This window comes from Biomphalaria glabrata, chromosome 1 (assembly GCF_947242115.1).
Source record: "Biomphalaria glabrata chromosome 1, xgBioGlab47.1, whole genome shotgun sequence".
NCBI lineage: Eukaryota > Metazoa > Mollusca > Gastropoda > Planorbidae > Biomphalaria > Biomphalaria glabrata.
In genome coordinates this window covers 71,142,902-71,160,175 of record NC_074711.1, presented here as the reverse complement: position 1 = coordinate 71,160,175, position 17,274 = coordinate 71,142,902, and the positions used below count along the sequence as shown (strand labels likewise).

The window sequence follows — 17,274 nt, the reverse complement described above, 5'->3', positions numbered from 1 at the left end:
TGAAAAATGCAGAAAACGCTTTTGGCTTAGGGGCTTCGCCCCGAACCCCACTAATAATAATTAGCTATAGATGTCAGGAGAATGCGTTTCTGCCCTGAAAGACGCAAGAAAACGATTTTTCCCACTGGGAAGGCTTACAGCGCTCCCGCAGACCCCCGAGCTATCAAGAGAAAGCCCTTAACATATATGACTGCTTTTTGTGTTTTTTTCGCCGAAGGTTGAGAAACACTGCTTTTTTTTATTTACTTATATATATGTATACTGTTCGCACGTCTTTGCTTACGGTTAGGGTTTACTAACCGTTAGGGATAGGGTTTGGAAAAAAAATCGCCCCCCCCCCCCCACTTCAAAATTCTGGATCCGCTAGTATGTCGCATCATTTAGGCCTACCCAAGATACGCCACTGATATAGGCTAATAATAATCAGTTTTCAATAGTTCAGTGTTAGCTTGCAAAGGGCCGCTTTATTTATCTTCAAAAGCCTTTTTTGGCTCGCCATTTACATTAATGTCATCATAGATATAGGCCTACTCCTGCTGCGAAGTTAAATTAAATTAGGCTGCCTGGTCGTGCGGTTTGCACGCTGGACTGTCGTTCAGATTTATCGATGGTCCCGGGTTCAAACCCTGCACGCTCCCATCCTCCGTCGTCCTGCGGGAGGTTTGGACTAGGAAGTAATTATCTTCAACTCTGAAGGAACATCCGAAACATGTAAAACATTTTACAAAACAACATAATAGGAACTATAACTCTTTTTTTTTTTTTTTTAGTAATTCTGTAGGCCCCTAGGCATAAAGATTATTACATACATTTATAGATCTGGTTTCGTGGACTTATTCAATTTTCCAATCAATGAGATTTTATTAACGGCTTTAATAACCGACGCTTCTAACAAGTTTGTTCACGAAGGTAAACGAATGTTATTTCATCATCATCATGCGGCGCGAAACCTTTATTGGTCTTTGAAATAGTTGATCTATTTTACATTTAATTAATCTTTTTAGATATATGCCACTGTTAATGTTGAAAAATCATGTAAACAGTCTACATAGAGTAGATCAAGAGTTTACATAGATCTGTATCAAATCTTATCTAGAGAATAATCTAGATTTCGATCAGTGACAAGATTTATACGTTTATACTGATCTAGATCGAGATTTTGTTTCGTTTCTTCCAAACATTTCATAAGATCTAGATCTATATAAAATATCTTACATGTCTAGATCTATCTACTCTCAAATCTAGTTTGTAATAATGAAATAATTTTACTTGCCCCCCAAAAAAGCATTTTTAAAGTTATACATCATTATGATCATATTTTTTCCCTTCTTTTTTTACATGTATTTCATGTAGATCTATATAGATCTAGACTCTAAGGGTTACTTAGATATAGAACTAATACTGAATCAAAACGTCCGCGATGCGGCGCCAAGTGTAACAATATCACGTGATCATCATAGTCTCTTGGTAAATCACAAAAAAATTCAGGTGGGTTATCCCGAATAAATATTCTTTGTTCTGTTACTAATTCTATCTTTAAATCATTCCTATTTGCTATTTTACATCGTAATATTTTTTGCTAACATACGTTTGAAGTTATGGATATATTTTACCATTGTTTGAGAAACAAAAGGATAGAATTGCTGAGCAAATCAGGCAAAAGGTTTTAACCAAGGCTATTGTGGTCTAGAAATTAGAAGAAAATAAATTCCAGCATGGCGTCACGTTTCTAGATTTCTATTTCAGATCATCTAGCTAGAGTCTAGATCTAGAATCTAGATTAATAAATAATCTAATCTAGACTTATTTCTAGATCTAGATCATAATGTTCATTACACTCTAATAATAAGTATAGAAATTAGATCTAGAGTCTTGATGCAGAAAATTAGATCTACAGTAACTTACGTTTATCGAACAAGTTAAGCTCATTCGCCGACATTTTTTATGTTTGAATTTGTGTATCTCCGTAAAAATTAGACCTAGAAAAAAACTGATTGTATCTGTGAACTCCTCATCCATTTTTCTTAAAAAGTAGACATGTTTTATTTTATTACTACTCATAGTTAAACTTATATTTGATGTTAAAATGGGTCAGGTTGATGATTTCAAAAGCTTAAATTATCGAACACTTTTTTAGCTTTATCTTATCTTATCGAACATATTAAGAACTTATCGAACACACGAGAAGTATGGTGTTTTAAAAGTGTTATAATCTTAAAATTTTGTGAAAAGTATGGTGTTTCATAAGTGTTATAATCTATATTTTTTTTATTTATATCATTTTCTTTTTCCGCCATGTCAAGAAAGACAGATTTTTAGTCATTTTCAAATGGTCCACATCGAAGGAATCTATCACTGATCAGCTCTGCTTAGAAACTGACGGTGCTAAGCCCAGTAACGCATTACCGTAGTACTTATTTAGGTCTAAGCTATTTTGAGACATAAGGCCATTAATAAATTAAATCCAGATATTATTTATTTGAGGGAGAGCCTAATAAGCTTTGGACGCCAATAGATAATCCCGCCCTCCCCAAGTCATTACAGGACACAACAATTTAATTGGTTGACCTAAAAACGAAACATACGGTACGCGGCCCTACGTAACTAGCCGCCGATCTAGCACGCTCGGTGTATGTAACAGCCCAAAAGTCAGTGCTAGATATTTTTCGATCTGGGCGGGGAGGGGGGGGGGTGCTGAAAAGCTATGGTAGCTTGCAAGCTGTGTTACCTATAGATGTAGATAAATCCGCCCTCCCTAAACCACCTGGTTAACCAAAAAAAAAAACGTATTTTAGAGCACGCTTAGTATTTGTCACACACACACACACACACACAAACAACATATCTATATATACTACGTATCTATCATGCCTAGTGTTTGTGACCTAATTAGCGGCTTGACCGTAGGTACTCGACTGATGGCTCCTCCCCCTTTCCCCTCAACATTGTTCTTACTACAACTTGAACAATGTTTTGGGGCTGTGTTGATGGCCTGGTTTACACCTGTGTGTTACGCTATCACTGACCTTTTTTTTTTGTTGTTGTGTGTGAGTCTGGTGGCTGCGTTTGGATTGAGTCTTGAAATTATATAATTACGTTGTTACTTTGCACTGAAAAAGTGTGAATGTTGGAGAGTGGAAGCGCGGGTAAGGGGGTGTAGGCAGAATAGGAGAGTAGTTATATGCGTTATTGTTATTATTTTGTGTATTTGTGATGTTTCAAAGGAGTGTCTTTGTAGCGCTTTATGAGCTTTATCATACTTTATGGCAAATATATATATATATAATTTTATAGACTCGGCGCCACACGTCTAGATCGAGAAGCACAACTGACTCTTGTATTTGAGGCTGACGTCACATTCTAATGGTTGATCAATTATTGATGATCTCTGGATACAGTGTCTTGACTGTTTCTCTCCCCCACCCCCCGACCTTTTTTTTACCTGCCCAAGACATTTTTATTTCAAAATACCATATCTGCATCCCCCTTTGCCCTTTCGTTTTATTAATATCTCTTCACATCAAGCACATGCGCTAGGTATTGGTTTATAACCAGACCTGCCTACCAAAAAAAGTCCAAATGCGTAACGCTGATGGTCAAAATGCGTATTTTGGCACCAGAATGCGTAACACTTACGCGAACCACTGTTTTGTCATATATATATATATATATATATATATATATATATATATATATATATATATATATATATTAATATATATAATATGAGATCTAGATGTCATGATTAGATCTACAATCTAAATCAATACGACAATAGAGATGATATCTAGACTAGATTTGGATCTATGTCTATATAATGAATATAATCTACTCTAGATATAAATAAATATAATAAATATAAATTATAACACATAATTCAGAAGTTAATAGAATGGGGCAAATTCAGAAGTTAATAGAATGGGGCATCTGAAAAAGAAACAACAACTGAATACATTCCACAACTGAATACATTCCACTCTGCTTCTCCCCGTAGTGAAACACAGATGCTATTAGCATCAAGCTATAATATATGTGTCATAAAATCAAGCTTTTAAAATGGGTACAATTAGTGCATATCGATGTAAATCTATTTACTTAAAAAAATATAGCACATTTACGGTAAACCACAAATAGCTGATCTGATACAAATTGTAACATATGATTAATTTATATCTGTACTTTGCATTACATTATTTTAAAAAAATAACAATTAAAAAATATATAATTTAAATATTTTGTCTTCTTTGGGTTATATCCCTTTGATGTTTATTTTTAACATTAAAATGGCGTTCGATATCTTACGAAGCTGAGATTGCTTATATAAAAAGTGCTATTATCGAACACCCCCTTTTTAAACCTCAATTTTCATGTTTAGGTAACAAAGGACACTTTCAAATAAATAGTTGTAAATATTTCTCAGCCTAATTAGAAGCGTATTATATAGTTTTTTTTAGCTGAAGCATCATTAGCATTAAAAAATACCCTTAACCCGAGACTCACTCCACTCTTCCCAAGAGTTCAAAAAATGTGAAATTTTTATACCAATATTACCAATGCACTTTGAATATAAGTAAAAAAATGATCCTCGGGTGAAAATGAAACTAATTATAACTTAACTATCAAGAAATGGACGATGCACAATAAGAATGGACTAGTTTCTTTATAATCATCGAAATAAAGTAGAATTTTAAAAAATACAATGGGGTGTTCGATAAGTACCTTAAAACGAAGGTGTTCGATAGATGTAAGTTACTCTAGACTAGTCTAATTTAAGTTTACTTCATATCATACCTTGAAATATTTTGTAGTTCAGTTGGTCTTGTCACACTTGTGACTTGTGCCACTGTACTGCATTGGTAGACTGTAAGATTTTATTATTTTAGACTATTAACAAGTTATTAAAACTGATTTTTTTCAACAGTAGGTACTTCAATAAAAATTTCAAAATGATCACAATGCAATGGAACCTATTTAGTTCGATAGAGCTTGAGAAATGCTTTCCAATGGTACCAATTTTATATTGCTGAGTTAATTGTGAGGGAAGTTATTAAATTTTTAATGGCCAAAAATTAGCCTTCTTTAGCCTTTGTAAATAAAAAAAAAATCTGTGACCGAAGCAACTGACAGTTGAACTTAAACTTAAACTTAAATTAACTGTATTACAAAAAGTCTTAAAGATATGGGGTTGAAACTTCACACTCTTTTACATTAACCAGTATTCTGTTAAAATAAATTTAAAAAATAAGAAAAAAAGTTAATTAATATATAAAAAAAGCCTTCGACAAAAAATAAAAATATATATGTGATTTTGTCATCATGATCATATGAGCCCAAAAATCACAAATAAAACAAATCAGATCTGTATTGTGTTTTATTTTGTTTAATTATAACTCTACTGTATTTAAATAGCTATTTATATGCATCAGATAGATAATTCTTATAAATGAAAATAGCACTGCGCAGAAAAATATTTCCTAAAATTTTATGGCTATAAGTTTCATAAACTTCATAAAAAAACAGTTTTAACCTTTTTGTAGAGCACTGGCAAATAATCATTTTAAATGCCTTAATTTAAATGCTTTAAAAATTAGATTGTAAATGAAAAATTTCTTGCTTCGGACAATAAAATAAAAAGAAACCTTGTGATTTTTTTAGAAGTTATTAAAAGATTTTTTACTTGAATTTTTGTGCAATAATAGCTCATCATTTTAAAAATATAATGTACTCATTTATTAACTATTAATTTACATGTATATTAATAGAAAAAAACAACACACAGAAAAAAAAAATTAATTATTAGTTCGCTGAGCTAAAAATATGAAAAAAAAATTGTAATATTTAATCATTAATGTTATTTTTTAAAGTAATTAAACTTTTACTTTAAAATTTGCAGATTACAAAGTCATTATAATAAAGACACATTCCCTCTCCATAATCTAGCATTTAAACACTATAAAAGTTTATCTAAATGAAAAATTCCTGTGTCCTTCTAAAAATAGCTCGTGATAGACAGAAATTGACCATTTCCAGTAAATCACAGTGTTGGTTGTTACTAAAAAATAGATTTTAACCATCAACTTAATAATAATAATATCTAAAGAGTGCGCCAAGCTACAAAGTTCAAACTTAGCACACATATATATATTAAAACATGCTAAATTCAATAGAATTAGTGAGATTGTTGTAACCATAAACACTTTTATTTTATTTAAAAAAGAAAATTTTACCCTTCTTTGTCTTTGTTAATTTTAATATCAAATATCTTTATAGTGCGCCAAGAGAATTTAATGAAATTTGAAATATACATATTTCATAATATGATAAATTATTGTAGCAAACAGCATTGTTGTAACTTTTATAGGAAAAAAGTTGTAAAAATGTCAACTTTCACATAAACTTTTGTTAAGAAAAATTTAACAGATTGGCTTCAAAAGCAAATAAAAATGATCTCTGATATCTTATGTTTACAAAAAGTAATCATAATTATTTCTCAAATCAAATACAATATGCTAAAACTTTGATGGAAATGACCACCCCTAAAAAAAGGGTAAAATGTGCTGACACACTTTTCAGTAAAATTTCAGCCATTTTTTGGGAGAAAAAAAAAAAGGATCTTGGTCAGTTTATCGAAGTACCTATCAACAGAATCTCGATATGAGAATGACTTGAATGACAGAATTCAAGATCATTAGTATCGTAATCGTAGTACTCTGGTGTTTGTAGAACTAGAAATCTAGATTTAAAATTTTGAATCTTACTCTGATTTCAGGCAGTAAATTTGATCAAAGTAATCATGTTGTCTATACTCATTATGACATTATCTTGGCCAAGTCATTCACATTGTAGATCTTTGTCATTTCTTTGAACTGTAAGCCAACAGAAGCTTGCCTCTATCTGCCTGTCTGTGTAAATTTCTTACATTCTTATTTAGTGATAGTCTCTTGTTTTTAGCTTCTGGAACATTTGTTGTCATTCTGTTATCTGGTTCTGTTGATCACGTTGGTTGGGACAGCTTGTTATAGAAGGGCAATGCCAGTAGGAACAGTATTTCTTGCTTGAAATTTGGATGAGAGCTCCTCCATTTCTTTTTTTTTTTTTTTTTTTCTCATTTCTTCCTATTAGAGAGGAATTTTTGAATGTTTTTTTTTTCTTCTTCCATCCTTGATTCTTAGGCCATTATCATTTATGTCTACTTTTTTTTTCATTTCCTTCTATTTCAATGTCAGCTGGGTCGAAGAACGATTTCTTTGCTGTTGAGGTTAACAGGAGTCCGTCATAAATTATTGTAGGAAGCATCAGTGTGTTTCAGACCTCTCAAATGACTGCCCTGGCATTAGTCAGGAAGACAATCTGGCTATTCAGCATGTATGGGTAGCTTGTTAGCTTGGTAGTTACTAGGCTTACTAGCTCTAGTGAAGTGACTCAAGTGCTACTCTCACTTTTCTATGATTATGATTGTCAGTCCAGTTACAATGGACTTATCTATTCTTTCTCCATTGGACTATTCAATTAGTAGGCCAGATACTTCGTTTTTGTTAGATTCTTGATAAATGAACTCAATACCTTTTAAACTAAGTGGAATATTTTACACATTTTTTCTCCGACTTCTCATTCTCTGATCAGTTCAAATTTTGCTCAATTATTCATTGTCGCCAAAACATAAATTGCTAAAAAAAAAAGATAAAATTACTTAATCAGTTGTAACTAATTAATTTTGTTTTATATGTGAAAAGTACTTAGCTAAGTGGAGGTAAACCTTGCAATACCGAGAGATATGACAGCAATTGAAATAATATATATATATAAACTTTTTTTTTAAAAGTATTTGTTTTCTATTTTTCTTGTTATACCTTTGTCTTTAACCTTTCTTATTCACTGGCTTACATATGAGTTTATTTTTTATATGTGGGATTGTAAATTACCAATAATTTAAAATATTTGTTATTCATTTTCAGTTTGAATCTTGTACATAATAAGCTGTACATAAGGAAGTTGTAAGATATGAGTGCATCGGTTGGCACCATGCGTGGTGGCTCAAACAGACACAGTGGTACAAAAGAAAAAACATTGAAGGGTGAAAAAGGCACTGGCTCTAAGCAGAAATCTTCTCAAAGCACATTGAAAAGTGAATCACAGTCCTCCAAAATGCATCCTACCCAGGAACAGATAATCCTGGCCCAAAGGTTAAACACAAATCATTCAGATGCAGACCCTAAGACCAAGAAGCTTGTTGATGAAGTATGTAATGACTTTTTTTTTAACATGCTTTATTGCTATCAAATTTTGATTTAGGCCTGTCTTAAATCTCAAGGCATTAATGATTAATTTTTTTTGTTTCCTCTCTAGCTAATGGAATTGACAGGTAAAAGTGAAGATGTTGTTGTGATTGCACTTCATGATGCAGAAAATGATGCTGACAGAGCAGTAAATATGCTTCTTGAGGGTGACAATGAACAAGTACGACTATATATATTTGTACACATGAAAAAAAATTCAGATTATTTTATTATGTTAATAAATGTTAGAATAATTTTTATCAATATGTATGTCGATTGTAAGCCTACAATGATTAAATTTGCAGCGTGGTGAGTGGCGTGAACAAGGTGGAAAGCGTAAAAAGAAAGCCACAAATCAGAAAGATGGATCGAATCAGGGGAATGAGGACAATGAAGGCCGTGGTAACAAAGATAGAGGTGATAAAGAAGATAAAGACCAAGAAGGAGTGGTGGAACGTTTTGATGCTCCACCAAGGCGAGGGAGACAGAATGGTGGCCCGCCACCTAGGCTTGCTCGAGGGCGTGGAAGAGATAGGGGAAACTTTGGGGATAGAGATCGTAACAATGCAGAAGACTGGGATATTGACAAAGGAGAAGATAGACGAGAACGAAGTGGTAGTGATAGAGGCCGCCCACGGGGAAGAGGTAAATATTGCTCTTTTAATATTTTACTAAGTATTTTAAAAAATAGCACAGAATTTTTTAGTACAATTTTAAAAAAAAAGCCTTTGGGCTTAAATTGATTGGGGTATTTCTAACACTTCTGATGTTATATTTTGTTTTTCTTCTCTTTAAGGTTTTGGAGGCAAGAGAGGTGGAGGCGGACGTGGTCGATTCAACAACAGTTCAGATCGAGATAACAGGTAATTTATTTTAACTTTTTAAATTAAAATTATTAAATGATAAACATTTCTGTTAATAAGTTAAACTGGAAAACCACTATACTTTGAAAAATTAAGATTTCCTTTATTAACACCTTGAAATAGATCTTAAAGCTCTGATAGCTTTAAGTTGTTTGGTCATCTCTTCAGAAGAGTATTATTAAAATGTTTAAAAATCTTTAAAATTACTATATGGTACATATTATGTGTAAAAGATAATTGAAATATCTGATAGTTATCTTGTATCATTGAAATATATAGGCCAGATCAGATATGATGTAATACACTTAGAAATTTAGATCTGCTTGCCCGCCTAGGGTCTTTTTACATGTTGCTATTATATTACAGTGTTCAGAATACACAATTTAGTTTTACTTGTCTTGTAATAAAGTAACTTCATAGACTTTCTACTATCTACGTAGTCAACAATAGATTTTTTTTTTCATTAAAGATACCATTTAGCCAAAGATTTACTATTTACATTTTTTTCAGTCTTGTATAAATTTTGTGCTTTCAAATTATCATTTACCCTATATTATTGAATACTTTGAAGCTTACCTATTAAATTGAATAATTTTCTTTTCCGATTCATTGCATTTAAAATTTTACAAATGCTTTTAAATTGCTCATTAATAAATGTCTTTATATTGACTTAAATTACAATTTTTTTTTTTTCTTTGCAGAAGTTTTAATCGTGTTCCAAGATTTGAGAAGGCTAACCACTCTCAGCCTTTGGAGGGACCAGAAATCGACACATGGACCAATGAAACTGCAGAAACGAATACTAATAAAGATACTGGTACATATTTGGTCTCATAACTAACATTATTTTTGAAGGAATGAAGTATATTTTTAACTTTAAAACACAGAAACTACTGATTTCCCCATTCTGTATTTTCCAGATTGGGATAATTGGAATGACACTTGGGTGAATGAAGAAGATCAATGGACAGGCACTGTAAGTATTATTAGCTTTGTTAAGTATATAATCATGATTATTGTCATCACCTTCCTTCTGAACTTCCTTCTTTTGTTTGTATTGCCTTTTTAAACTAGGAGAATTATTTATTTAAAAAAAAAGTTTTCAAGTAATATTTGTAAGTTTGGATTTCTATGTTCAAATAATCTGAAAGTTATTTACTTTTTTATTTTTTTTTATTTTGATTAGCTGGAGGAGACTAAAGTTTTTACACCATCACAGATGAAGATACCTGAACCTGATCCAGTTATAAGTGAGCCCCCCAGTTCTCTAGGCCAAAGGTAAAAAGACATTTGTAAGACATCTGTAACTCAAAATAATATAAAATGTTTGATGTTAATATGCAATATAAATATGATCAACAAAAACAAAAAAAAAAAAGATGGCTTTCAAATAATAAAACTTCATTAACAATTTCTTAGGTATAGGTATTCTACATTTTTTTTTATATTAATGTTTTTAAAAAAATTTACATATCAAGTAGTTTAGGTTAGGTGACTTTGCAATATTATCCATCTTGAAATAGTATTAAAATCAAGTCCAAATTTAAGTGTGGAATCAGTGGCGTAGCAAGGTACCCGTAGGCCCTGGTTCAAGAATATTTTGATAACCCCCCCCCCCTTCCACATGACAAATTATGTGTGAGACAAAAAAAATTGTTAAAACAGTGCCAGAAGAATATTGTACTTTCTGCTCATATTGTAAAACCACTGTTGCCTTGGCCTCGCAAGTGAAGAAAGATGGTGATTTTGTATTTCATGGAGTATTTGTTCATTCAGTTCTGCAGACTTCTGGTTTTCACAACTATGAAAACTTACAAATGACTCTCTGATTGCAATTTCTTTGGATAGTTCACAAAACTATTTCAGAAAATAATATTAATCTAATCAACTTTGAATATTTCTTGAGTTTTGTCAGCCATAATAGATAAAAATGGTGAAGATTGGATCTTTTTTATTATTTTGGTAAAATTGCATTGCCCAACAGGTCTTTTATATCGCTTTGAATCTGTGGGTCGATGTAAGGGGTTGTGATTTTTTTGTTGTTTTCATAAAAATGTATGTACTGCTAAGAAATTTTCGTTGTTACTTGTGTCCCTAAACGATAACCTTCGCGATGATCACTATATAAAAGGTTGTTGCATGCTAATGTTAAAACTAACATTCACTATGCGATGAAATTTCCGTCAGTAATTGTCAACTTCTTCAATGTGCTCCTTGTTAGTATCATCCACCGTTCTCAGACATTCATGTTGTCTGTATGTTTGACAAGCTTGTTTATGAAGTTAATGAATTATTAGGCCTATAAAGTTTTGTTTTTTTTTTTTAATTCGGTTTAATAACATCAATGCTGTCTTGGGGTATAAACCCAAGACCATCCGAACGACAGTCCATTGCACATTCCATACAACAAAGCAGCCATTCAATTGAAAGACACTTTACCATGTTAAATCTAATTATTATAAGCCTCCTCCCCAATTCAGTCACGATAAGTAGTGCAAAAACGCAACATCTCTAACGATTCCGAAAGTAACACTGTAACAAAATATGTTTCTTTTGCTTGTTTAATATCTAATATACATTTCTGGTAACAGAAAAAAAAAGATGTTTACTTTAAAAAAGAAAAATACTATCAACGATTTAATTAACATAGAGGGAAAATAACCCAAAGAGAGAATGGGACACAAACGTTACTCCCAATGCACCGTAAGTAAAAAAAAGCTTGCCGGCAAGCGCCAGTCCGACTGATTTGCAGGCTCTGTAGCAGACTTTTTTTTTTTTTTTTTTCACATTCATGTTTTGATCTTTCAAACTAAAACTTAATAGGTCGAATTCAAAGAAAGACAGGAAGTTACAATTCTTATTATGGTGCATGCACTATTTCTGAACTTTTGATTTGTATCAAAAACGTAAACAAAAGTTAGAAACAAATCCGTATGGCCCCGGCCTGAGACGCCTAATTTAGTAAGTAGATCTAATTCTAATAAGTCTGATCTGCTGGCATAAAAATTGAAACCAGACCTAGAGGCTAGATCTAGCCTAGAGATCTAGATTCTAGATCTATTTCTACAATTTAATATGATTTTAGAAGTTGAACGTATTTGATTTACCAGAAAATGTGAAATTACTGTACCGTATCATCGCCGTATGAATTACTATGAATAATCATATGATAGTTTATTAGTTAGTTATAAAACTTTTATAATAATATAGTCTTCCTTTTTTAAATAAGTTTTTTTATTATTAATATTAGATCTAGAATCTGATATCTGATAATGCTAATAATAGATTAGATACTATCTACTTTTGATCAACGCTGCTTCTGCCCAGGGACTAGATCTAATCAGGCTAGTGGTATAGTCTAGTGACTCTAGTCTAGAATAGTCTAGATCATCTCAGTAGATGCTAATATGATAGATCGATATCAATGAGTATTAACTATTAGATCTAGATAATTAGAATAATTAGTTAGAATCTTACAGTTACAATCTACCACTAGCCTGACTAGGTCTAGTCCCAGGGCAGAAGCAGCGTAGATCAAAAGTAGATCGTATCTATTATAATCTATTATCATATATAATATTCTACTAGTAAAGTCAAGATCTAATTAAATTTAGATTCTAGATCTAATAATAAAAAACATATTTTAAAAAAGGCAAGACTCTAGATCTAGTAGATGATTCTGCCCTAGCTAGGGCTAGACTTCTATCATCTAGCATTACTAGATTAGTGTCTAGATCTAACTTCAAGATCTAGAACTAAATCTAGAATATATAATTTGGATTTAGGTCTAATCTAGACCTAAATCTAGATAACATCTAATATCTAGTTAACTATTACTATTAGCTCAAGTGACACTCTATTCCTAGACAAGTTAAAGTCTAGACTTTTTAAAAAATTTATTTTTTTAAAAAATAAAATTGCAGTTATTTTCCCCCAATATTTGCCACTCCTGGGTTCATCAGACATGCCTACAGTCCCGCATTATGCGGAACCGTCCCGCAAAAGCATCAAAAAGCTCACATGTTCCGCATTCACGATTTTTTGTTCCGCCAAGTCTGAATTCCGACATATAAAAAAAATCGCCGATTTTTCATTATTTATTAATAATGCGAAATGAAAATACTGAATGCAAAATAAAATATATATACTATAATATATAGGTCTGTGTTTATTGTTTACATTTCATCTCCTCCCGGACCCGGTGTGTCCTAAATTTACGAAGATACTGTTGAGCTAGATCTAGCTAGATCTTAGAATCTAGGTCTAGAATCTAGTAAGTGCTAATAAGCCAAATGTTCCATTCAAATCCCTTACTTTTCCCGACAATGGCTCTACTAGATCTAGTCTAGACTAGACTATTGCTATTTTAAATATTTAGAATCTAGATCTAGATCTAGACCCTAGCCCTAGATTCTAGTATTGTCAGAGTATTGTCATTGTCACTAGATGATACTAGATCATCTAGATCTATAGACTATAAACGATAGTGACTATTCTAATACTTGACTTTGACTAACTCCTCAGGCTCAACTGGTTAGTTTCTAGATCTAAGTAATCTAAGAAAAGGATTTTTTTTTAAATACGTTATTAAAGACCTAGATCTAGACCTAAATGTAATTAATTAACTTAAAGACAGTAAGGCTAAGGCCTAAATAAGTATAGATCCACTTATTAGTATTATTATAGTTATATTTATAGTATTATTACATAGTCTAAATTAATTATTAGTATAGAATCTTAATCTACTAAATCTAGATAGATCTAAAAGTAGCCTAGTAGTAGTAGGACTAGCACTAGATTTTAGATAACTAGATGATTATTGATGGTACTAAATCTAGATCTATCTAGAAATAGACTTAGAAGGTCTAGATTAGATTCTTAGTCTGATTCTAGATTTCTATGTATCATTATGATGATTATGTAATAAATTTAGTTATCAATAAGTCTATAGTGACTAGACTCTATACATCTAGACATTAATTACTGTTTAGATCTATAATCTATAATATTATTATTATAATCTGTGTTCTTAGACTTAGAGTGACTTAGAGGACTTATTAGTTAGATGTAGGTCTAGACTAGTAAGTCACTAGTAGACTCTTAAATTATTTTAGATTTAGAACTAGAGACAACATCTAGAGTGATTAGAGTAGAGCCATAGAAAAGGGTATATAATCAAGTAGATCTAGAATAATCTAGATCTAGTCAGTAGATTTAGATCTAGTAGTAACAAATAAAAATATATATAGTAACATTTTGAGTCTAGATCATTAGAATACATTTTAGTTAGAATTCATCATTTAGGAGTTAGAACTATTGATTTCAAACAAAGGACATAATTATGAATTAAAGGTTTTCTTACTTTTAATTATAATATTTACATCTAATTTATAAAAAGCAAACTAGTATTGTTATTAAAGTAATATAATTGAAGTTTTATTTATATTGCGTACAGTGCCGTACAGTATAGTATGGCTAACAAACATAAACGCGTTTATGTTCCACATTGGGGCCCAAAAGTCCACATTTTCAACCTGAGTGTTCCACATTCTGGGTCTTGGGGGTAGACATGGTTCATGTGTACAGATAACAATTGGTCATTAGTCACGCGCCATGCAGTGCCGACTTAGAAGGCCCTAAGCTATTTGAAATAAGGGGCCCCATATTAGTTCAGATATTATATGTATCTACTAAATATTTCTTGAGGGCCCTAACCCTATAGCTTATGTTGCCTATAGATAAATCCAGCCCTGGCCCAATGGTTGTTACACCATCAGATGTGGGCCCCTAAGTGTTCGTGGTCCCGGGTTCATTGAACCCCTTCGCGCCATGGATGCTACGCCACTGTGTGGAATCTATATTTACTTTAAATACGGAATATTCAGTTAATGTTGTCATTGCAACAAAAATACAATTTAATGTCTGTTGGCAGTACTTTAGTAACTCTGACAATAGCTTTGTCTGCACCAGATGTGAAAAAAATATGCAGGTTGCACTGGGTTTGCATAGTCATGAAACATGCATTTATACTTACTGAATCAAAGACATTGTCATTATTATTAGTAACTTGAAGCTTTTGTTAATCTTTGCCTTTAAAAGCTGTTGGTGTAAAGATTTTTTAAACACATTAATACATTTTTTTAAAATTGATATAAAACTAATTTTAGAAGTGACACATCAGCCTGATACATCTGAGTTTATGTTAAGTAGAATCCATTCTAGACGATAAACATTGTAAACAAAAAATTGAATTGAACTTATTTATTTTTTCTTATTATTCATCATTTTAGAAAAACTTGTATGTACTTTGTTAGAAAAAAATTTGAAACACATATCTATCTATCTATATATATATATATGGCCTCCTTCAGTCGCGAATATATATAGTGTGTTGTTTTTTTATGTGGATTAACTGTCTTGTAGCTGAAATACTTTGCTCTAAATTGTACTTTTTAATGTTGGCTTTTACATAAGCTTAAATAATTTTTTTTTCTTGTCCTGTAATGGAATATTTTCTCAAAAAAATCCTAGAAAACTGAATATTTCACATGGGGAAAAAGGGGGGGGGGGTAGAATGAAAATGTAATGACAATGTTTTCTTACCTAAACCAGGCTTGATGTTGGAAGCTTGTTTATTGAATCTGCCAAGTATTCTAAAGCACCTGACTACACTAAGCCTAGCAGTGATGCATACATCACACAGTTTAATCAGGCTGCCACAGAATCAATCAAGAACACCATAGGGGTTAGTTTATTTTATCATATTGTATAGTTAAAGCTTAACATAATTAAACAATTGTTTAGAGACATTTTTAACTTGACATTTTTTTTTTCTATTCCAGATTGGTAGTGCATCAAGAGCTCCTGCTTCTTCCTTAACAATTCCCCAACAGTCCTCAAGTAATACTCTGGGTTTGTCCTCTCTTACCCAAAGTTCTGGACATGTTCAAAGCAGTGTTTTGGGCAATTTAGCACAAGGATCTCAATCTTCCATGTCACAGACCATGACACAGCTGTCTCAGATAACCCAGTCCTCAAATCAGGCCATTGGTCTAGGTTCTCAGCAAAGCAGTAGAGACCAGGCTCCACCTGCTCAATCTAGGATACAATCAGTCATGCAACAGCAGCAACAACAACAGAATATTCCAACCAGTTTGAGTGCAAGCTTACAACAAAGGCCCAAGCCTCCAAGATCAAAACTACCACCACCCTCAAAGGTACTTGTTGATAATATTTTTTCAATTGCAGGGTTCCTAATGCTCCTAAAATTCTGCAAATCTCCTTAAATTTTCAATTTCTGCTTTACATTACTCAAAATTATATTGAACTGTTGTTTAACTTAAAATTTTAAGTTACGTTGCTATTGTCTTCTTGGTCTGTTAACTGGGCTAAATGAAGCTGGTTTAATTGTTTCTACCACCAGTTATTATTGTATGGACAACCATTGTTAAAGCTGCTTGTTCATTAGATTTATTACTTTTTTTTTTAAAGGTAAAACAATGGTAAATATTTTGTTATAAGATTAGTATACAATTTAAAAAGCTTTAAGGGTATTGTGCAAGTAGTTTAGGATATTTAGAAAATCATTCATCTAGAACCAAATAGTTGTACATTGGACATAAATGACAGGTTAGAGTAAGGACTAGAGAGGTTGTTATTTAACAAGCTAGATCTAAAGCGATAATGGATTTGGTGCTTCAGAATAGACAATAATGAAAAGTAGATTTAATCAGTTTGCTAATTATAGATCCAAAGACTAATTGAAGTATTTCTAGATATTTACATTGTTAGCCTAGCATTATGTTGTCTGCTTTTCTAGAGCATCATCGTTTCAGATTAAAAAAATGTAATTGTAATAATTCAACAGTTGTACTACTATACAGGGTTTTTGTGGCCTAATTTTTTGGTGCAAATTTTATTTCCTGGAATTTTATAATATAGAATTAAAAAAAAGCTTTAAAAATACTCATTATCTCTATTAGGGGCTTGTACACTGGGGCTAGACATGATCTCTTCATATAGGAAAGTTTACAGCTAGCATAGCAAAGCAAACTGATAGCAGTAGTACTGTACCGTAAACAGCTTACCATACTGCGGTAGGAACTATAACAAGATCTATTATTGCATCTACTAGT

General features: G+C 31.9%; 1 protein-coding gene across 6 annotated transcripts in view; it reads left to right on the top strand.

The window, feature by feature from the left end:
- Positions 1–1,332: 1,332 nt before the first annotated feature.
- LOC106079908 (protein lingerer) overlaps positions 1,333–17,274 on the top strand; it is a 30,995-nt gene continuing 15,053 nt past the window's right edge. For 5 of the 6 annotated variants that reach the window (XM_056012200.1, XM_056012225.1, XM_056012211.1 and 2 more), the window contains exons 1-10: positions 1,333–1,488; positions 7,956–8,238; positions 8,347–8,457; positions 8,582–8,921; positions 9,073–9,139; positions 9,841–9,956; positions 10,060–10,115; positions 10,326–10,417; positions 15,752–15,884; positions 15,982–16,356. In XM_056012200.1, coding sequence (XP_055868175.1) covers positions 8,002–8,238; positions 8,347–8,457; positions 8,582–8,921; positions 9,073–9,139; positions 9,841–9,956; positions 10,060–10,115; positions 10,326–10,417; positions 15,752–15,884; positions 15,982–16,356 — 1,527 coding nt within the window. In that variant the 5' untranslated portion in view covers positions 1,333–1,488; positions 7,956–8,001. Of the gene's footprint in view, positions 1,489–1,544; positions 1,664–7,955; positions 8,239–8,346; positions 8,458–8,581; positions 8,922–9,072; positions 9,140–9,840; positions 9,957–10,059; positions 10,116–10,325; positions 10,418–15,751; positions 15,885–15,981; positions 16,357–17,274 lie in introns of those variants that run through there. The other variant, XM_056012192.1, reaches the window with a different exon arrangement.